Here is a 24,071-nt window from a genome sequence, read left to right on the forward strand (position 1 = left end):
TATTATTGAAATTATCAAACATATTTAAAGTTGCAATACTAATCTTATTTCATCTATGGCACCACCCACCCCATCACCAGCCCAGATAATTTTGAAGCAAGTCCCCGACATGTTATGAAAGACACTTCCTAATTCATGCTTATCCTTATGATCTCTGCTCAAGCACCACCTGCTTCCCTCATCCCTCTGTCAGAATGGGTCATACTTGCTTGTCTCAGGCTGTCTTCTGTTTACTTCTGCTATGAAGTACAGTACTTCATAATGACTACTAATCTATTCAAAGTTTTCTACAAAACTAGCATCGTATTAGATTCAGAGGTGTAATGATGGTGTCATTCAGAAGATGGCACTATTCAAAGCGAGAAAGAAATTGGAGCAACTGACAGAAAAGCCAATCCATAAAATTAAATACGCCCCCAAATTATAGCAGTAAATATTTTCTTTGAGATTTTTGTGTGGTTATGTGAAGGAGACTTGGTTCCTGCCTTAATATACTTACATTATTGCCCTTCAAGACTTCAAATAATGCCTTTCAGGAACACGCCTCCCCTATCTATAATGGTTTCTATTCCTTTGGCATAAGATTGTTTATCTTAAACACAAAGGATCCTGTAACCAATTTTTAAGTACTCTCTTTATTAAATCTGCTTATGAGTGATAATTAGATAGGATATGAGATATTACTTCTCCTGATTACATCACCCTAAATCAGAAACACATTATACAATTAGCACATCTTAAATTACCTTTCCCTTACTGGGTAAATAATCTTACTAGATAGAGAAAATTATTGAGTTAGTTCCTCTATAGTCCTTCAACATTTGAAAGGAAGTGCTTGCATGTGATGTCATTTCTAATTTCCATCAAATTGGATATTTCAGAGGACTTTTAAAGACTATTGTTAAACTTGGTAGAAATTGATACAGTGTATAATTCAACTCCTTCATTTGTCTAACATGGTATGTGTAAAGTGGCTATTCTTTAGAAAATGTCTGTTGAAATAAGGATTTCAATTATTTTTTTCATCTAGAATTGGTGACTAAATCTGGGATCAAGTTATTTTAGCAATAGTGTGATATATGAAAAATCAGTATGTAAAGATTCTGGTTACACTTAGCCTGACATCTCTACAGAATAAGACTTACTACAGGTTAAACGCTAACCTAGTCTTTTAACCATATTTGTAAAAGATGTATTTTAGCATTCAAGTGTTTGACCAAATTAAAGATATAGCACCATCTTATGGATATTTCTATATTTGTAAAATTTGGAAATGCACAAATCATTTTGAGTTTGTGAAGGGAAATCTTTACCAGAAAAAAACTGTAGAAGAAGACTATTTTAATGGGACGCCTGGGTGGCTCAGTTGGTTAAGCAGCTGCCTTCGGCTCAGGTCATGATCCCAGCATCCTGGGATCGAGTCCCACATCGGGCTCCTTGCTCATCAGGGAGCCTGCTTCTCCCTCTGCCTCTGCCTGCCATTCTGTCTGCCTGTGCTTGCTCTCTCTCCCTCTCTCTCTCTCTGACAAATAAATAAATAAAATCTTAAAAAAAAAAAAAATAACATAACAAAGAAACATGATATAGAATTGAATAATCTGAATGTATGTGTGCATGTATGAATATGTGTTTCTGATAGCACGGTACATGAAGTTACAAACTGAGATTTGTAATTCTTTTTCCTTTCAAAATTAGGAATTCTTTTTTTTTTTTTTTTAAGAATTTTATTTATTTATTTGACAGAGAGAGAGAGCACAAGCAGGGAGAGTGACAGGCAGAGGGAGAGGGAGAAGCAGACTCTCCACTGAGCAGGAAGCCTGATGTGTGGCTTGATCCCAGGATCCTGGAATCATGACCTGAGCTGAAAGCAGACACTTAACCACCTGAGCTACCCAGGCGCCCCCCCAAATTAGGAATTCTAATAAAAAGAAAATAAGCAACTTTTATTACAGTATAAATTCATAACTTTGTGAAATAAGACATGAAGCCCAGGATACTGTCAGTTTCTAAATGACACTGCAATGTCACTAATTATCACCTTGCAAAGATACTTTAAAACTACAGAACTACTGAGAAGTAGAAGTGTTACTAGCCATGAGTCACACTTCCTAAAGAATGCCGAGTTTAGGTGATAATAAACCTATTTAACTCTCTGCTCATACTGTGTAACTGATAATAAAGTCTCCTTATGTTTATCTAGTATTTAAATGTTATCATAAGTAATGTATGTCCATTTTTTTTTTTTTAAAGATTTTATTTCTTTGACAGAGAGAGATCACAAGTAGACAGAGAGGCAGGGAGAGAGAGAGAGAGAGAGAGGGAAGCAGGCTCCCCGCCGAGCAGAGAGCCCGATGCGGGACTCGATCCCAGGACCCCGAGATCATGACCTGAGCCGAAGGCAGCGGCCTAACCCACTGAGCCACCCAGGCGCCCCAATGTATGTCCATTATTATGTTTAGGTTTTAGATGATATTCTTGAACAAATGCTCCTTAACAATCCTTATTATTGCAATGTGGAACACAAAGCCAGTTTAAGGAGATTACAGAAAAATTGATGAACAAAACTCCCCAATTAATTGTTAAGATATAGTTAGGTATGCATGGTTCATATCTATAACATAAGTTCACCTTAGTTATCAAGTATGGGCCTTCGACATTACGTGATTTACCCCGTTCATATTTTACAGAATTACTCTACTCTAAAATAGAGATTAGTGATTCTTTGCTTTTTGGTGTCTTGAACTCCATGATAAAAGCTTTGGAAGCTCTTCTTAGGAAAACAGTCCATGGATACGATACATTTTGCCTACAATTTTAGGAGCTCTGGACTCCTTGGTGCTCATCCATGCTCTATGACTTTAAATAATATTCTTCTTATTTTAACATTTATTTCTTTAGGACCTATTTTAATAAGCAAAAGCCCCACAGGAATTTAATTGCAAAAATATGAAGTCTTGGGGCACCTGGGTGGCTCAGTGGATTAAGCGTCTGCCTTTGGCTCAAGTCCTGATCTCAGGGTCCTCGGGTCGAGCCCCATGTTGGGCTCCCTGCTCAGCGGGGGCCTGCTTCTCCCTCTCCCCTGCTTGTCCTCTTTCTCTGTGAAATAAATAAATAAAATATTTTTTAAAAATTTTAAAAATATGAAATCTTATAGTAGAGAGGATCTATAATTTACAGACACACTCTCTCTCTCTCTCTATTTGGTTTTAACACATTTCTCCCCACAACTAAATTATATAAAAAGATCAGTGTAAGCAAAGAGGTTCTTACTGGTTTGTTTTTATATAGATTTTATTTTCAGGCTATTTACTTCAGAGTGAGATCTAAAACTATGATGATGACAAATAATATAGAATTTTTGGCTTTATCCAAACAGATAGTATAGTTTTTAACAATATGCTGTTAAGAATCATTTTCTATATAAGGCAGACTCTTGAACCTAAATATTTAAATTTTGTTTCAAATGGAAACTTGTCATCAATTAATAAAATTAACTTATTCCTAGATGTCCACATTAGTAGAAAAAAATAGAACATAAAGTAGAAAAATTCTAAGCCTACCACATACATATTTTTATGTTTACTTCTTAAATGTAGACAGGTATTTTATGGCTTAATAAGAAACCCAGGGAAATTTAATGGACTTATAATAATAGTATGATGTTTAAATTTAGATCCAAGACACTATATTAGATGTTAAATTAAATTTTTAAATCAAATGTAGAATTATCTCTATATAGAAATTACTATTTATTAATATTCTAGAAATATCTTGCTAATTTAATAAAATGCTTTAATTTTTGAGAGAAACTGCATAAAATATATGAAAAATTTAAAGATCTGATCATTTAAAATAGGAATGCAAATATTTTCACATGCAATACCTTTACCTGTAATAAGATCCATGGGATATATTTGTTCAACATAGTGTAATACCTACTTTATTTTAAAATCAGGCAGAGGGAAGAATATTTGTGAGTAGATTTTGCTGAGTAACAACGTGTTAGTTATACAATAGTAAAATCAGAAACTTGAAGACTAAGCATTCTCAAAATATGGTCCTTAAGCCCCTGAGCATCCCTAATGGCCTCTCAGAGAGGTTGAAAATATTTTCATATGAATATTAAGATGTCACTTGTTGTTTTCACCAGGTTGACATCACACAAATGCCACTGAAGTGATGGTGGATCTGTGCTGGAGCTTTAGTGTGAATTAAGGCTCCAAAATCCACCAGTAATCTTGGTGTTCGTCACCTGAATACATTCACAGGAGGAAGATAAAAAAAAAAAAAAAACTAGTATCACTTAACAATATTCCTGATGAGGGGTGACTGGGTGGCTCAGTGGGTTAAGCCTCTGTCTTTAGCTCAGGTCATGATCTCACGGTCCTAGGATTGAGCCCCGTATTGGGCTCTCTGCTCAGCAGAGAGCCTGTTTCTTCCTCTCTCTTTGCCTGCCTCTCTGCCTACTTGTGAACTCTCTCTCTGTTAAATAAATAAATAAAATCTTTAAAAAAACAAAAAAAAATATTCCTGATAAAAAAGTAAAAAGTATTAATTTTGTTAAATCTCAACCCTGGGGATGCATTTAAAGAAATATTCTGTGACATGAAATGAGAGGTATACCTAAAAGTAACTCTGCATCTTAATGAAGTTATCTGGAGGAGAAAGGACTGTTTGAGTTGCAAGCTGAACTAGCTGCTTCTTCCTAGAACACAATTTTTACTGGAGAGAACAACTTGACAAACAAATTAGAATTACTCATACTTAGATAATTGGGCAGACATTTGCTCAAACATGAGTGAAGGGAGCATGTCACAACTGACAGTATTTTGCCAGTGATAAAATGCAAGCTTTCAAGCAAAAATTAGAATTTGGAAAACTTCTGTCTGCAATTGTGAGCTTGGTAGTTTTCTGGTACTTAATGACTTCTTTTGCTGAGATTGCTGGTTATTGATGAATGTAATTTTTAAGGAGTGCTATATAATTAAAGAAAACGTGTCGACTTTTGGACAATCTACATTACCCAGTGAACCAGTGTAAGAAAGGTTTATTGATGTGGTTTTGGATTCCACATTGCAACTAATCTTAAACAACCGCTTGTTGAGTTTTGGGGTAATATCAAAATAGAATAGCCACAATTACATAAAAAAGCCATTAAAATACTCCTTCCTTTGTCAATTGCATATCTATGTGAGATTGTGTTTTCTTCATCTATTTCAAACATGATAATATACTTCAATAGGTTGAATGTAGAAGCAGATACAAGAATCTACATGATTTCTATTAAGTCAGACATTAAAAAGATTTGTAATGTGTAAAACGATGCCACTCTTCCCACCCAGTTTTTTATTTTGGAAATACAGTATTTTTCATAAAAATATGTAACCTATGTTATATAATAGGTTTGTTATTATTGTGTTTAAATGAATTAAGAACTATTTCTAAATTTTTTTAGTTTTATTTTTCTAATATTAAAAATGCTAATAAATATAATCCACATAACCAAAAGGTCTTGGGCTCCTTAGCAACTTTTAAAAGTATAAATAGGTCTGGACATTAAGAGAAGGAAGGGGAAAATGAAGGGGTGAATTGAAGGGGGAGAGGAACCTTGAGAAACTATGGACTCTGGGAAACAAACTGAGGGTTTTAGATGGGAGGTGGGTGGGGGGATAGGTTAGTCCGGTGATGGGTATTAAGGAGGGCATATATTGCATGGAACACTGGGTGTTATACACAAACAATGAATCATGGAACACTACACCAAAAACCAATGATGTACTGTACGGTGACTAAAATAAATAAAATAAAAAGAGAGTAAATAGGTCCTGAGAATAAGTTTGTTAATCTCTGCCACAGACCAGAGTAATAGCAGTTAGTAAAAATATCTTTATTTTTCCCATGTAATGTAATTTGACTGTCACTTATAATTGTCTCTAATAAAAACTCTATCTCAATTTGGTTTGATTATTTGAGCATTATTGTTGAAATGGTATAAGTTTTTTTACAGTAGCAGAATTTTCATCTCTTAAGTGAGACATTGGCTGTATTTCTAGTCAATCAATGCAAAGCTGTCTCTACAGTGTCCTAGTATAGTGCTTAATATAGAATAGGTACTCAATAAATATTATTGATTGGCAGAAAATGCGTTTAGCAACAAAGTCAATATAAGTTCAAAAAAACTGTGAAAGCTAGAGGGAAAAAACCTCTACTTATTGCTTTATCCATTTGTGAGCATAATTCCTAGGTTTTATCCATTGCCACAAAAAACTCAGTTTGTGTCTTTCTTAACATTTAAAACACAAATATGTCTTCTAGGCTAAATGCCCACTTCTCTAGGAAAACATAATCACCACATACATTATATATCTTGAGTTAATGTAAGACTTTTCTCATGATATTTTGAGCACATAGGTCACAATATGCTTCTACCTTTTTCCCTCCCTATACTTCACAACCAATTCATTTCTGTTACTTCCTCCAAATTCCTCACAAAATGGAAAATTAAAGAACAAAACTGTAACCAATCATTAATGAATGCTCACAGATTGAATAGGAACAGAAGGAAAGTAGCTGTTTCTTGTGGGGTCAGACCTTCTTATAAAAATTATGAAATCTCTGAGATCTTAATAAAATACCTTAACACGAGGGCTCAGTTGGTTAAGCATCTATCTTTGGCTCAGGTCATGATCTCAGGGTCCTGGGGTCGAATCCTGCCTCAGGCTCTCTGATCACTAGGATGTCTGCTCCTCCCTCTACCCCTCCCCACTCTCATGGTTGCTCTCTCTCTCTCTTTCTGAAAACAAACAAAAAACCTTAACACATATTTGGAATTTACTTTATTTTGGTTGTTTCAAGACAAATAATTTAGAAATACAAATTCTAATTTATGTAAAACCCAATAAAAATGCATAGAATCATTTACTATCCTATCTACAGTTTGTTTCTGTAGTTCTATAGTTAGCAGTGAGCTAAAGAAAAAAGCAATTTTGGGGTGCCCGTCTGGCTCAGTCTGTTAAGCATCTGCCTTCGGCTCAGGTTATGATCCCAGGGTCCTGGGAATGAGCCCTGCATTGGGTTCCCTGCTCTGCAAGTAGCCTGCTTCTCCCTCTCCCTCTCCCTATGGCTCCCCTTACTTGTGCTTGCTCTCTCTGTCAAATAAATAAAATAAAATATTTTTAAAAAAGAAAAAAAAACAATAAAGCAATTTTAATAATAGTAAAATACTCAGCGTTTGCTCTGTATCAAAGAGTTTTTAAAGTACTTTGCATGCATTATCTTATTTAATCTTCACAAATTAATCCTTTGACTATATTGTATGTGTGTGTGTGTGCATGTGTCTGTGTATCAATCAGTGTGAACTACTCATTTCCTGGTCCATTAGTGCTAATCATTTGCATATTTTTTTACCCATTATCTGTAAAAAGGGGAGTCCTAGAACAATTCTCTGCTACGACTTGAATTCTAACCGGAGAGGAGAGAAAGGGAAAGCTGAGCAAAGAGAGGAAAGGGATTTAAATGAGGTTGCCAGGAGGATTATTGCCTCATAAAATGTAAATACTCACCTTAAATTTGTTGTTCTTCTCTGACTTCTGTAAATGCATATTCTTTTTCTTAGCTGGGTTTTCGAGTTGACAGTTTTCCCATGCATATTTGTAAAACTGGTCTATTTGACTTGAAAAAGATTCCTCTCTCTGTTGTAATAATATTTTAGCGATAACTAGACTACAAAAAAATAATAGTCTGCCCCATTCCAAAGCAGTTAAGGGATATTTTGTGAATTTTTTCATTATTACTGCAAGAGCATATATTACCATAATTTCTTATTTTGCTCATGTCTGTTTCATATGCATTGCCTCAGGGACTTTTATTGTTTTTATCTACTCAGAATAGTGCATAGCTTAGAGTGGGTGCCCACAAAAATGTCTGTTCAATGAAAGAATGATTTCATCTGTGACTTGAAAGAGTTAATATCTTCCTTTCAGGTCAAATGCACAAATCAATTCTCTACCAGGAAACAGACCACCTATAGCTATTCAGGTCACACCCTGTTTCTTTAAATATCATTGCCAAAACACATTTTATATTCTATTTTATTACTGTGCATCCATCTTTCCCTAGCATTAGGGGTGTTTCATTAAAAAGCAGTAAAAGTTCAATTTGTTTTTATATTCACCTTGAAAAAAGTAAAAATGAATCATTGAATAAGTTCATATGTATTTTGTAGATTTATGAAATCGTACAAACCAATCATAGTCTTATATTATGAAATTGTACAAACCATAGTCTTATGAAATCGTACAAACCAAGCAGTCATCATTTATTTAATTATCTGGGAGCATCAATTGATGTTATAATTACCTGAAAAGGTAATATTTAAGGTAGAAATTGTAAGCACAAAATTAAAAATATTAATCGTGAACAATTAATTTTTAATGATCAGGTTGTCTTTTCAGGTTCCTTTTCCTTGAACCATCCCTTAATTGGAGGCGAGGCAGGGAGGGTTCCTCAAAGACACATCCTAGGCCTTCTTCTCACTCTGAATACATGATTTCTGGCCCTAATCATCTGTATCTGTAGCTTCCACTAGCACTAATATGCTGACAATTCCCTTTTCCCCTAATAGGTTTGAGTACCAGCTTTGCATCTCCAACTGAGCCTAGGATCTTTGTGACAGGCTCCTCAAAACTTCATGTTTCTCCAAACCTATATGTCTTGTAGAAGTCCATATTTCCTCTATTATCAGTCAAATTACCCAACCTGAGAACCATGTTCTTTCCTTAACCCTCTTCCTCAGCTTCCCGTCCATATTCTGATAATTCCTTTGCCTGTCTCTTAAGCTTCCCTCTTCCCCTTCTCTCCTATTTAAACTCAAGCCCTCATTGTTTCTCCCCCAGATTTTCTTTTTTTTTTTTAATTATTTTTCAAAGTTTTTATTTATTTATTTATTTGACAGAGAGAGATCACAAGTAGACAGAGAGGCAGGCAGAGAGAGAGAGAGAGGGAAGCAGGTTCCCTGCCGAGCAGAGAGCCCAATGAGGGACTTGATCCCAGAACCCTGAGATCATGACCTGAGCCGAAGGCAGCGGCTTAACCCACTGAGCCACCCAGGCGCCCTCCCCCAGATTTTCTTACTAACTTCACTGCCCTTACTGTGCTCCAGACTGACTCTTAGGAGTTACAGATCACCTTAGGTTGTACCTTACTTAACCCTTTATGTATATCCCCAATTCCGTCAGGATATGGTTTAAATTCCAAAGCATGAAATAGAAGACCAAGATGCCTGCCCACTGTCCTGCTCAATGCTGAATTTGTCTGTGCCTGTTCTCTAGGCTCACCCCCTCCATCTTCATATATATCCTTCACTTCAGGCATGCCAGTTTACTTGCTGTTCTCCAAACGTGCAAGCAATTTCACTCCTTTTCAAACGTGGTTCCTCCTGCCTCCAGTGCTGTCACCCCAGTAGCTCTGAATCATATTTCAAGACATATGTCAAGCATCCTTCCCTTACTCTGTCCTGTATGAGGTAGTTCTCTGTATTACCATATCTTTGGGGTTATTAGAACAATCATCAGATTGCAATATCAATATGTATTTTTTATTTTTTAAAATAAGTTTTTTCATTTGTCATTCTTCAATCTACAAACTTAAGGTCCAAGACTATATGTTGTTCTTCTAAATATACCTAGCATGGTTTTAACATATGCTAGTTTCTTAAGCAATGTATGTTTAATTAACAAAATCCTTAAACATTTCCTTTGTTGTCTTTTTGGATATTTCTTTAATTATGTCCATTAAACCATTTTCATCTTCATAGAGAAAACACTGTAGAGCTTATTCTAAAAATTATTAGATATTTTCTAGTGGGGTCCCCCAAGGGTTCAAGAACCCTTAATTTGATAACTATTTTTGGTAGGAAGAGAATAATAAGCTAACACATCAAGTAGTATTAACTAATTAAAAAAGGAAACAAAAATATACTTTTCTTGGCAAGAAAAATAAGGGCAATAAAGCTGCTATATTTAAATTATACTTTTATGTTGCTAGGAATTAAACTCTTATTTAGTTATCAGTTTAAAAAATAATACATTTAATATACTGATTTATAATCAGATTATAATAGAAAAAGCCACTATTTGAAACTAGAAAGGACTCACTATGTTGTCTTTGTTCCAACAGTTAGTTGTGTAGGAAGAGGATTCTCTAAGTCGCAGGTTCCTTATCTGTACAAAGGAACTAAAAATGAATGACATTATGTATATGAAGGGTTTAGTGCAGTCATGACTACAAAGCCCATAAAAAGTAACTGTCATCATCACCATCATCATCACTTTTTTTTTTTTTAAGATTTTCTTTATATATTTGTTGGGAGGAGAGAGAGAGAGCACAAACAGGGAGAGCAGCAGGCAGAGGAAGAAGCAAGTCCTCATTGGAGCAAGGAGCCAGATGCGGGACTCGATCCACGGTCCCGGGATCATGACTGGAGTCGAAGGCAGATGCTTAACTGACTGAGCCACCCAGGTGCCCCCCATCATCACCTTTTAACCAAAGGTTACTTTGGTCATATTAGATGGGCACATTTACAAAACTTTGCAGAAGTAATTTGCTATGTATATGAGCAGTAGATACTATCACTTAAATGGGTAGGCTTGCCATTTATTATTCACCTTGCCAAGCATAAAACATTATCTTTAAACCAGTTTCTGAGATTTCCTCTTCCTCAGCAGCTGGAAAACCGCCAGTAGTAATGCCCTCAATGAACATTTTATCACTTTGGGCATCCATTAAGGATTGATAAATAGGCAAGTGTCCCTAGGAGTAAATACCTCCTTGTTTTTGTTTTTGTTTTTTTGTTTTTCTTTACCCCCATCTAGGGAGAATGTCAGTAAATGAAGGAAAGCCTCTCTCTTGTGTACCTAACGGTGGAAGTGGCTTGAAAGACTGCTTTTTGGCCACAGAGTAGACAAGCTCAGAGGTTCCCCTTCGCTTCATAATCCTTCTGCCAGCTTGGCTACAGCACACCGCACCTTGTGTTGAATGCACTAGATTTCCTACCCGCACCCCCTCCCCCTTCTCGGGATTAAGTACATCAGAAACAGAATCACCAGAACAAACTCCCGGGTGGTTCCGGCAGTGGGACTGAAAAATCTGTGCAGATAAGAGAGGCTTCAGGTGCAGCCTCAAGACGCCCACTTGAGGCCAGAACCAACAACGACCAAGTGTTTGTTCGTGTGCTCCGCGGACTCGGCCAAATGCTAACAGTACTGGATACCGGGCGTGGGCTCAAATATTTGTTGGATATATGTCTACGGCTGCACAACCTGTTTTGAGTCAACCGCATCCCAACCTACACTATAATCCAGTTATGTGTGAGCTGAACCTGCGTGCCATTTCGCAAATACAAAATCTATCTTGTTCATGCGTCTGCGGGAATAAAAACAATTTAAAAAGGAAGCCTGGCGTGTTTTTTTTTTTTTTTTTTTTCCCTTCCCCTTGTCAAGAACGTTCCTCTGACTTTATAATTTGGACTAACAGCAAAAGCGTCAAACGGAGCAGAGCGAGAGACTTTTCAAAGTCTCTTCCCAACGTTATTTTGAGGCGAGCGGCTCAGATCCCACTTTTACGCACTTGGGTTCAAGCCTGGGCATCAGGTTCTGGTCTGAACGACGTTTTGTCCCCTCTTCCTCACCTGCGCGGGGCGGAGGGTGTGGGAAGCTGTCCGGCCCCCGTCCACCCGTCCCTCGGGAATCTGGTGGAAGAAAAAGGACGTGGGGTGGGGGACACGGCAGTGCAAGCAACCCCGGGTGTGCGCACTCGGAGCCCGCACAGCAGCCCCTCCCCGCCTGTGCACACTGCGCGCCCGGGTACTCGGCACCCGGGCCCAGGCAGCAGCCGCGGCGCGCGCACGCGCACTCCACGACCCCGCGCCCGCTCAACATTTTATTCCACGTGTTGCTTGTTGTGGGAGCCACAGGTTCCCTACCTGCGCCCGGGCCCTCGAGCCGCCCCGCCTCAGCCCATCAGCGCGGCAGGATCACGCGGTTGGCCGGCCCCGGCGGGCAGAGAAATTCACGAGGCGCTCACGTTCACCTCCAACGCTAACTCCGCCTATTTAATCCCGGCGGCTCCCCCTTTTCTCCTCCGGCTCCTGCCCGCCCCTTTCGCCCTGGTGGAAGGAAACATTCCGTCTCCAACTCGACGTGTCCGGAAAGCTCCGGCCAGTTTCCCTTTCGCTCTGCGACCGCTGCTGCGAACCGCGCGGCTCCCTCCGACCGGCAGGCGTAGCTGCCGCGGGCCGAGCGGCGGGGCGCCCCGAGCACCATGCTGGACCCGTCTTCCAGCGAAGAGGAGTCGGACGAAGGGTTGGAAGAGGAGAGCCGCGATGTGCTGGTGGCGGCCAGCGGCTCGCAGCGAGCACCACCGGCCCCGGCTCGCGAAGGGCGGCGGGACGCGCCGGGGCGCGCGGGCGGCGGTAGCGCGGCCAGACCGGTGAGCCCCAGCCCCTCGGTGCTCAGCGAGGGGCGAGATGAGCCCGAAAGGCAGCTGGACGAGGAGCAGGAGCGGCGGATCCGCTTGCAGCTCTACGTCTTCGTGGTGAGGTGCATCGCGTACCCCTTCAACGCTAAGCAGCCCACAGACATGGCCCGGAGGCAGCAGAAGGTGAGTTGCACGCAGGACCAGCTGCCTCCGGCCGCCACTTCTTCCTCTCCGGAGTTTTCTCCCGGGAGAGCTCCGGGTCGCTTGCCCTCTGCCCTTGTTCAACGCGGGTACTAGTTTTGTTGGTCTTTGAGCTTCAAGGGGATTTTCGGGGGCGGGGGGAGACCGTGCTTTAGCCGGCTGTGTTTCGGGTTGCAGAGGACGCGTCCTCCCCCAGCCCCCTTTTCTTGTCGGGAGAAGCTGTCAGCTTGGCAGGAGTGAGACTCACCGCTAGCGCCGGCTGTGCGGTGGCTGCACCCGGTGGGGCTCCCCTTCGGCCAGGTTAGTATGCAACTCCCATAAACTTTAATATTTAACGGCCATGGTGCATTCCTGTCCACCTGCTTCAGCTGGAGCTGGGGTTCGCTCTGGGTGTAAATGATTGTGTAGTTAGGCGAAATAGGTGAAATCTGGACACTTTTGAAGTCTTTACTAGGGCGAAGGGGTAGAAATTTTCCTCATGAATAATAATAAAAAAGTTAAGCTTCCTATACCGCTGTAAAACTAGGACTTCAAATCCAAACCCTGGAGAAGGTACGCAGTTTTGTAGAGTTGCTTTAGGTGAGTAGTTCCTGGTCTGAGTCGGCCTAATGAAACGCACTATTGATGAAAAACAAAGGATTGGCACATTGCCCCTTAGTAAGGAATGCGGGTTTTTTTTTTTTTCTTTTTTTTAATCCCAAAGTGGTAAGGAATTTCAGGTGTAATGTCTGCCAACTTTAGTTTTAAAACCAGTTTCCAGGGGTCTAATGTACTGTAACAGATGAAAGTCATGATTCAAATTGCCCTAATCGGGTAAATGTTCCAAATAAAACATGTCTAGGAAATCTAATAGAAGGCTGAACCTAAATGTTCAGGAAAATATAACCATCTCCTTAGTTGGACAATATGTGGGGACCCAGAGAGCTTGTAATTTGCCCAAGGCATATCTAGCTGCATAGGTGTTTTCTAAAGTATTAAGCATGTGAGGAATCTCTTAAATTTAGAGAGCTTATGAATTGCCTTTTGAAACACTGCTATAGCTTTCACTAAACCGTCTTCCCACCACCCTCATTTATTCAGCCTTTAAAAACACACCTAAAGTAAGAAGCGGTTTTGAACCTGTCATTCTCTGGGAGTACTTACTGGGATGATTCTCTGCAGCTGTGGTCTAATTACACAGATCCTTCCAGAACCTAACCCTGTAGGTAATTCAGTCACAAGGCTGGAGCTGGAAAAGAGGTATCCTGTAGGCAGACTCCTTATTTTGCAGGAGAGCGGTATATCCAAGCACCATTTCTTAACTTCAGACCAATTGAGGGTCAGGTCAGCTGTGGGTACCCCATGGAGTTCTTGTGCACCTTCCATCCCACTCCTAGCTAAGGACTTCCTCCCTGCTGCTTCTGTTGCTGTCACCTGTTGCTTCTCCACTCCTTAGGTCAAGCAGCTTTCAACTTCAGTAGTCCTTAACTAAGTGTAAGTATTGACCTATGTTCTCTGTGGTCCTATAGCATGCTTCTGAACGTCATCCAGTCATCACGTTGATCATTCATGCAGAATTTAAGCTTATTTTTCATGTATTAAACTGTCTATGGTTAGACTAAGGGTATTCCTGTTCGGACTCTTCTGTAAAAAGTCACTGGTAGCTGATTGATACTGTGTGTACTTGTCGCATTTTGTTACTGAAACTTGTTCATAGCTGCGGATCTGATTCCTATTTAAAAAGTTTCTGCAGAGCTTGAACTTTGAAACATTCACAATATGAAGGAAACGGTTATACCCTTATCCAGGTGTTACCAAATCCAAACAACAAAATCCTGCATCTGATCTCTGTAAAAATGTTTGGCATGTTTGAAGACTCCAATTCTGTAAATGTGGAGAGCATTGCATGCATTCAGATTAGCCTGAGTTTTTATTAACAGTCTAAGTATTACCAGTCTGAGTTTTTATATAACAGTCTAAGTATGTATTTCCCGTATTTAAAAGGCTCCACATTTTTTTTTTTTTCCTCCTAACATGCTGCTTACTAAAGAGAGCTGGAGCATTTCTTGGCAGTAGTTTTCCTCCTAGGACAGTGAAGTGGGAATTTATATTCTTGTGAATTTGATGTACAAGTCAATTAATGCCAAAAACTTCAAGTCTTGAATTACACAGTTGGGTTGTATAAAAATAACAGCATAATTGCAAAATCACTAATCCATCATATATTTTTATTCTCTATCTTCAAGTAGTCGGATACCTAGTAAAAGGATTTAAAGGCTCAAATGTTACTGAAATGCATATTGCTGCTTACTTAAAACTTTGAGAATTTTAGAAACTTACAGATTAAGATCTGAAAGTGTCTATAAATGATGGAAGAGCCATACCTTGACTGTCTTCGCTCTGTTAAGGGCAGGTGAGTTTTGGTGAACTGCAGCTGATCTGCAGAGAGAGAGAGAGAGAGTGTGAGAGAGAGAGAGTGAGAGAGAGAGTGAGAGAGAGAGTGAGAGAGAGAGTGAGAGAGAGAGTGAGAGAGAGAGTGTGAGAGAGAGAGTGTGTGTGTGTTTTTCCCCCTTTCTTGGCTCTAAGGCCCACAAATTGAATTAGGGGTTTTATCCATGAGTTATTTGAGAAAGCTTAGTAGCATTAAACTCAGTTGACTAAAACATGCCTTTCTTTGCTTTTGGCCAGAAAACTTCAACTCGGAGGAATGAGTGGCAGGCGTATGCCACTTAGGCCCTGACTACTGATGACTGGACCCAGATACTGACAAAGCTTTGTACCCGGTGGTCCTGTCACCTGAACGAACATATCCAGGGGTTCACATGTGATACAAATATGATGCAACCACTGATGGGGAAAGGACTTCAGCTGTGAAGTGCCTAAGCCTGATGCTTTTTTGCCTTGATTGCTTATGCACCATTAGAATACTACAGCCTGTATGTAGGACTCCAGATCTTTGTTTAAAAGATCTAGACTTTGTATGACTTTGCATTACTCTAGGTCTTTGGTTACAGGTGGGATCAGTGTTGGAGCTACAAAACAATAACAGATAATCAGATCTGTTTCATTACAAGGCAAATTAAAAGGCAATTTGTTAGGCCTTTGGAAAACCTGGGGACTGCACGGGAGGAAAACCGGTGGTGTCCATGGTGATTAGAAGGTAGGAAGAGTCCGACAAACATAATGGCCACCATAACAGGTTAAGTACTTTCACTCATAAAGATACGGACTTAGACTACAGGCCGTCATTGAGAGCTACATTCTAGATGTATAGGACTTAATGTACTAAGGTACTAATAGTTTAGCTGGGTGGTTACATGGTTTTTGTTTTTATTGAATTTACTAAAGTCAGCTGTTGAAGGAGCCAGCGATTTAGAAATGAACAGGAATTGGGTTGCGGGGGTGGCTGGGTTAAGTGACTGCCTTTGGCTCAGGTCATCCCAGGGTCCTGGGATTGAGCTCCACATTTGGCTTCCTGCTCAGTGGGGAACCTGCTTCTCCCTCTACCTGCTACTCTCCTTGCTTGTGCTCTGTCAAAAATTTTTTAAGGAGAAAAAACCCACGGTGGGGGCACTTGTGTGGCTCAGTGGGTTAAGCCTCCGTCTTTGGTTCTGGTCATGATCTCAGGGTCCTAGGATAGAGCTCCATGTCAGGTTCTCTGCTCAGCAGGGAGCCTGTTTCCTCCCCCCCTCTGCCTACTGATCTGCCCACTTGTGATCTCTGTCAAAATCTTAAAAAAAAAAAAAAAAAGGCACCTGGATGGCTCATTGGGTTAAGCCTCTGCCTTCAGCTCAGGTCATGATCCCAGGGTCTTGGGCTCAAGCCCCAAATTGGGCTCTCTGCTCAGTGGGGAGCCTGCTTCTCCCTCTCTCACTCCCCCTGCTTATGTTTCCTTTCTCCCTGTGTCTGTCGAATAAATCTTAAAAAATAAAAACCATGAAAAAGATTAAAATAGTATGTAATAATTTTGTATATGAATCATATACTTAAGTTCTTTGCATTTTGTGTGCATGGCCGCTGTAATCACACTGAATTGTGACTTATAAAGCCTTCACATGGAATCATTCCCACCACTTTGCATAATTTACCTCTAATTCTAAGTTTGAGAAGTGTATACAAATACTGTGAAATCACGGATGTGGGGGAAGTAAGCCATTAGGTAAAACTGATCAGGAAGAGTGCATTGTAGGGAAATAGTATTAGGTGAAAAAAGGGGCTTTCCTAGAACTGCCATCTGAATGTTCCGTTAAAATAAAACAGCCATTTTAATCTCTGGATAGTCCCTTAGGTTTTTAACATTCTGACTGCTTAAATCACCCCCCCCACACACATACCAAGTTCAGGGAAAGAACCAGTTTTCTAGGGAAAAAACCCTACAGGTTTACAAAGGTTGAGAATTCCTTACCTTCTACTAAGAGCCCTTGGCTTAGTGTTGTGTTGCCCCTCTTTGGTGCCAGAGCTACATCTGTGGCCTGGATGCATTCTTAGAGTGTAGCTTATAAAAACCTCGTCTGGATACATGGACGTGTCAGATTTACTCGATGTTTCAAAGAATTAGGTATAGTTTGGGGAAGGGGAACAAAAGCAAAAGTCTCATCTTTGGAAACTAATGTTCTTAAACTTTTTTTTTTTGCCTTATTTTAGAAAGCAAATGTGCATGGGGGGGGGGGAGAGGAGGAGGGAGAATCCCAAGCAGACCCCCGCAACTGTGAAGCCTGATGTGGGGCTCAATCTCATGACTCTGAAACCCTGACCTGAGCTGAAAACAAGAGTAGACATTCAACCCACTGAGCCACCCAGGCACTCCCCCAACCCTCCATGTTTTTGAGATCTCCAGGATCCCTCCCCCAACCCCACCCTGCCCGTAAAAAAGCCATCAAAATGGTTATACCTGTTGGTATAGAACAAAGGATTGCCAAGCAAAACTTTAATGCCTCTTATCAAACCCAAGAGACAAGCAGAGTAGGAGGCCAGTTGTATGCCTTGCTTTCTTGTTTGCAGATTTCCAGCAGATGATGTGAAAGTCTTAAAAAGCCACACTCTTCGGGAGTTAAGATAGTTCCTTCCATGTGCTCTCAGCCTTTGGTACATGATGGTACAAATGTAGAAGGGTTGGGTTATGTTGGCTTTTAATCTGAAATACGTTGTCCTCTGTGGAGCGAGGTGGGAACCGCACTGAAGAACCTCAGACTGACTTTAGCATCTCGGGCAGGCGTGTGTTGCTTCAGTTCCTTTAACCCTCCCCGGGGTATCTTGAGATCGTAGCACTTAATGGAATGAGTTGTGCTACTGAGAACTCCAATGGATTAAGTGATACTGGCGTTTGCTTCTTTCAAAAATGAAATCCGAGGCAATTGTGATATAGTGACTGCTTATAAACCGAAGTAATCCTGTTTTCCCTCTCTAGTTTTTTTCCTTTTAATGGAAACCGTTTCCCTGTACACTCACAAGATAAATAGCACAGTTTGTAAGGTCATTAAAGAAGTTTAAACTGAAAGCAAATTGCCAAGTTATGAAATATGGAAATTCTGAATGGAAAATCCCACCAGTTATCATTCGGTAGTGAGGCAGGCCTCTTGAGTGATTGTGCTATTTTATATACATTTCAAGTTGATTTAGCTTTTTGGGAAGAAGTGGTGGGTCATGTAGTCTTGGGTGCTTCCATTCTTAGGCTATATATTCCTAATGACCGAACAGTGGATGTATCATTGGAACAAAGGACATCTTCCCAAAGTTAAGAATGTTTAGGAATCAAATTATGATTATGAAATTATGAAACTATTGTCCTAAATTGGTAACACTTCATTTTAGGACTGCTGTTTTGGTCCCTTTGTTTCAAAGTCAGCTAAGGAATTTGGTGGGATTTCCTTTCTTTAAAAACAAAACAACCCCCCCCCCAAAACCAAAAACCTGTGATTTCTATCTTTAGCAGTGTGTTAGAATTACCTGGAGAGTTCTTAAGAATCTCATCATCCAAGTTGCACCTCTGACTAATGAAATCAGTCTCTGAGGTTGCAGTTTTATTTTTTAGAAGATTTCCATTGGAGAGAGACACAGAGCTGGAGGAGGAGAGGGAGAAGTAGGCTCCCTGCTGAGCAAGGAGCCCAATATGTAGCTTGATCCCAGGGTCCTGGGATCGTGACCTGAGCCGGATGCTGACTGAGTCACCCAGGCTCCCCAATGTGGTAGTTTCAAAGCTTTCTAGGTGATTCTAGTATACAACCAAGGATTGAAAACGGCTACTGCTTGTTAAAACTACTGGGCTTATTTTAATCTAGGCAAGGTGAAAGTATTTGCAGTAATGAGATTACTGCATACTTAAACCCATATTCCATATTAAGGTAAAGGTAGTAGGAATGCTCTAAGGATGGAAGCAACATATCCAAATATTCTAGACTCTATTGAATCAATACAGTGGGAGATCAGTACATATTAGATTTCTAAAAGGTCTTTAATTAGGTAATATACTAGAGGCGATTAAATTGCAATTGTGTAATTCACTGTAGAACCACAGATCTCAGAATTAGCAACAGAAAATGTAGGATGCTTAGGGTAAGCCTGAGTGTTGCCTTCCATCCCGAAATAAACTGGGAGAGTAGAGTGAAATCTGAGTAGGAGTTGACATGAGTAATGTCTAACTGAAGAGTAAATTCACCAAGGTCTTTTCAAGATCATTAGTGGGAGAAATATTTCCCCTGTGTATGCGGTAGTAGTGCATAAGGGTCTTTCAAAAAGTAAACCTTCTAAGGCATTCCTAAATGTGTTCTGAGTGAAGTGCTTAAATTTGTTTAAACAGTTTTAAGTGTTTTGATATTTTCCTGTGTAGTCTTTTGGCAAAATCTTAGGTAGAAAACCTATTTCAAGTTATATAAGTGTCAGGTCAGTGTTGTATACCTGAAATGAACATTGTGTATCAACTATAATAACAAATTTAAAAAATAGCATTAATGGGTTAAGTTGGTTTGCGTTTGGGAGTCTATTTGTAGAGCATCATGGATGGTCTTCTCGAAACTTTATATCCTCACCTTGTAAACCTTATGGTTTGAATATTTTCATTTTCTAACCTTCTGGTAGTGATGAATCTTTACAATGAATATGTTATTGGGGGCAAAGGCTACGAACAGTTTAAAGGCTATCTTTCCAGTCTGGTAGCTGAGATGATTGTTAACTTGCTCTTTGCTGATTGTGAGGATGAATGTATGTGTATGGTCTAACGTCCTTTTCGCATTTTTGTGTTGAGATACTGGTTTTCCTGATGGGAACGCTTATCAATAAGTTGAGGATAGCATTCCATTGTGGAAAGGCTTTCTTTAATAGGTCTCTTACTGTTTTTAGATATAGTTTATTTTTTTTATTCCTTAACATTTATTCTCTTCAACGACTTCCCATCTAGAATTGTTTGAAGCAGGGAGTTGACTTATTCCCCCAAATGGCTAAGCAATTCTTGCAGCCTAATTGATTATGCTCTACTTCCATTACCGAGCTGTAAGGCAAGTTCACATTGTTTCCTTCGTTAACTCATTGGTCAAATATTTATTGAACCTCTGCTTAACACTACCAGATGTTTTGGAAATACAGTAAAGAACAAAACCAGCCGAAATCCCCCTCACAGGCTAGTGTTATAGGCTGTGTATGTTTTTCTTTACATCTTTCTCTAGGTTACTTATTCTAACTGATCTAGCTCTTCCTATGGCTAGTACCATAGAACTTTGATTTAGGATAATCCTATTTTAATAACCTGATGGGATTAATTCCTATTTGTCAAATTCTTTTCATCCTATCCCACCCTTCCCCTCCTCCCCCCTTTTAAAGTGTAGCAGTAGAGCAGCTTTTTGGAGATCATGTCTTCAGAGGGCTTGGGCTTCATTCTTCAGTAGTATCCATGCATTGTGTGAGGAAGGCATTTCCTTTCTCTGGGTCCTGGTTTTTTCACTTGTAAAATGGAGATAATGGCCCCATAGAATTCGTGTTATAATTAAATTAGAGACCTATATCAAGTGCTTAGTTTAGTGCCGGCTGATGCACATTCTCCAGGCTACATGCTAGCATTTTTTTTTTTTTTTTTGTTAAGTGGGTTGGGGGAAACTATGATCCTAAATTCAGTCTTCGAGCAACATAAACATCACCTCAGTTAGTAAAGCCTCTTATTTATGTCTTTGTGATGTTTTGTAGGTTTTCTTATATAGACCGAGGTTTATAACCAAGGTTATCTTGAAACATTTTACATTTATTGTGGCTTATCTTTTTCTGTTACTATTATAAACTAACTTTGTTTTAAAATTTTTTTTTAAACTTAATACTCTTTAAAGATTTTATTTGAGAAAGGGAGAGATAATGAGAGATAGCATAAGCAAGGGTTTGGTGGGGCACAGAGAGGGAGAAGCAGACTCCCTTGCTGAGCTCTGGATCCCAGGACCCTGGGATCATGACCTGAGCAGAAGATAGATGGTTAACCTACTGAGCCACCTCTGTGCTCCTAAACTACGTTTTAACTGATCATGTTCCTCTATATTACTGACCGCTTCAGTAATGATTACCTGATCCTTCTAGATGGTCTTTGTGGGTGCTTGAATCCTGATAGTAATGACTTGTCCTATTGAATAGCTCTACCTTTTGTTTGATGTCAGTAGTAAAAATGTTCATAATAGTGTATTTTTTGCCATACCTTTGTCTTGATCGAGGCTTTACGGAGGAGTGCTTCTGGTATTATACCAAGGAATATACTGTATTTTAGGATGTTCTTTATTCTATTTTTTCATTACATTAAAAGGATAAAGATATCAGGAATTGACTTAGAATGTTATCAAATTACTCTGACTAGTTTTAATATTGTTAAATCATATTTACATTTCTAGGATAATTGCTCCCTGATTGTGATTCTTATTTATCTTTTTATTTTTAAAGATTCTGTTTATTTGACAGAGACACAGCAAGAGAGGAAACACAAGCAGGGGGAATGGGAGAGGGAGAGGCAGGCTTCCCACTGAGCAGGGAACCCCATACAGGGCTCCATCCCAGGACCCTGGGATCATGACCTGAGCTGAAGGCAGACACTTAAGGACTGAGCCACCCAGGTGCCCCTGATTGTGATTTTTAAAACACTTGATTTCCTGTTCCCTAGACTTCCACTTTATTTTTTTTTTTTTGTCTCTATTCAGAAAGGTATTTCATTTTCTATGCTGGCTGTTGTAACAGGTTTGATTTTTTTTTTTTAATTTAAATTTTATTATTATTATTTTTTAAACATATATTTTTATCCCCAGGGGTACAGGTCTGTGATTCACCAGGTTTACACATTTCACAGCACTCACCATAGCACATACCCTCCCCAGTGTCCATAACCCCACTCCCCCAAACCCCCTCCCCCCATCAACCCTCAGTTTGTTTTGTGAGATTGAGAGTCACTTATGGTTTGTCTCCCTCCCAATCCCATCTTGTTTCATTTACTCTTCTCCTACCCCTTAACCCCCCATGTTGCATCTTCTCTCCCTCATATCAGGGAGATCATATGATAGTTGTCTTTCTCCGATTGACTTATTTCGCTAAGCATGATACCCTCTAGTTCTATCCACGTCGTCACAAATGGCAAGATTTCATTTCTTTTGATGGCTGCATAGTATTCCATTGAGTATATATACCACATCTTCTTTATCCATTCATCTGTTGATGGACATCTAGGTTCTTTCCATAGTTTGGCTATTGTAGACATTGCTGCTATAAACATTCGGGTGCACGTGCCCCTTCGAATCACTACGTTTGTATCTTTAGGATAAATACCCAGTAGTGCAATTGCTGGCTCATAGGGTAGTTCTATTTTCAACATTTTGAGGAACCTCCATGCTGTTTTCCAGAGTGGTTGCACCAGCTTGCATTCCCACCAATAGTGTAGGAGGGTTCCCCTTTCTCCGCATCCTCGCCAGCATCTGTCATTTCCTGACTTGTTAATTTTAGCCATTCTGACTGGTGTGAGGTGATATCTCATTGTGGTTTTGATTTGTATTTCCCTGATGCCGAGTGATGTGGGGCACTTTTTCATGTGTCTGTTGGCCATCTGGATGTCTTCTTTGCAGAAATGTCTGTTCATGTCCTCTGCCCATTTCTTGATTGGATTCTTTGTTCTTTGGGTGTTGAGTTTGCTAAGTTCTTTATAGATTTTGGACACTAGCCCTTTATCTGATACGTCGTTTGCAAATATCTTCTCCCATTCTGTCAGTTGTCTTTTGGTTTTGTTAACTGTTTCCTTTGCTGTGCAAAAGCTTTTGATCTTGATAAAATCCCAATAGTTCATTTTTGCCCTTGCTTCCCTTGCCTTTGGCGATGTTCCTAGGAAGATGTTGCTGCCTGTGTTCTCCTAAAGGATTTTGATGGATTCCTTTCTCACATTGAGGTCCTTCATCCATTTTGAGCCAATTTTCGTGTGTGGTGTAAGGAAATGATCCAATTTCATTTTTCTGCATGTGGCTGTCCAATTTTCCCAACACCATTTATTGAAGAGGCTGTCTTTGTTCCATTGGACATTCTTTCCTGCTTTGTCAAAGATTAGTTGACCATAGAGTTGAGGGTCTATTTCTGGGCTCTCTATTCTGTTCCATTGATCTATGTGTCTGTTTTTGTGCCAGTACCATGCTGTCTTGATGATGACAGCTTTGTAATAGAGCTTGAAGTCCGGAATTGTGATGCCACCAACTTTGGCTTTCTTTTTCAATATTGCTTTGGGTATTCGAGGTCTTTTCTGGTTCCATATAAATTTTAGAATTATTTGTTCCATTTCTTTGAAAAAAATGGATGGTACTTTGATAGGAATTGCATTAAATGTGTAGATTGCTTTAGGTAGCATAGACATTTTCACTATATTTATTCTTCCAATCCAGGAGCATGTAACAGGTTTGATTTTTAAGGAATAGTACTGAATATATTAATTCTGCTCAAGAATTTTTTTTTGTATGTAAGTAGCAGATGCTTGTTTGACAGAAGAAAGAATTCACTCATGAAATTAATAGAATCTATTTTGAATTTTTCCTCTTTATCCTATTAGATATTTTACTTATTCTACGTTCAAATGTGAACATTATGATTTCAGAGAATTGGCCATTGATTTTCAGGTATATTAACGTAGTTGGACATATCTCTTTTGTTTTCTTTATAGTTTTCAGTCTTCAGATTTTATTCTCTTTAAAAATTGGCTTGAAGGGGGCTCTCTGCTCAGCAGGGAGTCTGCTTCCTCCTCTCTCTCTGCCTGCCTCTCTGCCTACTTGTGATCTCTCTGTCCAATAAATAAATAAAATCTTAAAAAAAAAAATTGGCTTGAAGGGGGCTCTCTGCTCAGCAGGGAGTCTGCTTCCTCCTCTCTCTCTGCCTGCCTCTCTGCCTACTTGTGATCTCTCTGTCCAATAAATAAATAAAATCTTAAAAAAAAA

General features: G+C 39.6%; 2 protein-coding genes across 6 annotated transcripts in view; both read left to right on the forward strand.

Moving 5' to 3' along the window:
- LOC111151914 (taste 2 receptor member 16) overlaps positions 1–12,099 on the forward strand; it is an 82,037-nt gene extending 69,938 nt beyond the window's left edge. Inside the window, 1 exon segment of the mRNA XM_022510123.1 lies at positions 11,533–12,099. Coding sequence (XP_022365831.1) covers positions 11,533–12,099 — 567 coding nt within the window.
- Positions 12,100–12,318: 219 nt separating this feature from the next.
- The window catches only part of LOC111151929 (calcium dependent secretion activator 2), a 532,957-nt gene continuing 521,204 nt past the window's right edge, over positions 12,319–24,071 (forward strand). For all 5 annotated transcript variants that reach the window (XM_022510148.1, XM_022510149.1, XM_022510145.1 and 2 more), the window contains exon 1: positions 12,319–12,657. In XM_022510148.1, coding sequence (XP_022365856.1) covers positions 12,319–12,657 — 339 coding nt within the window. The remainder of the gene's footprint in view (positions 12,658–24,071) is intronic.

The sequence above is a fragment of the Enhydra lutris genome, unplaced genomic scaffold (genome assembly GCF_002288905.1).
Source record: "Enhydra lutris kenyoni isolate GAN:26980312 unplaced genomic scaffold, ASM228890v2 scaffoldscaffold27, whole genome shotgun sequence".
Taxonomy (NCBI): domain Eukaryota; kingdom Metazoa; phylum Chordata; class Mammalia; order Carnivora; family Mustelidae; genus Enhydra; species Enhydra lutris.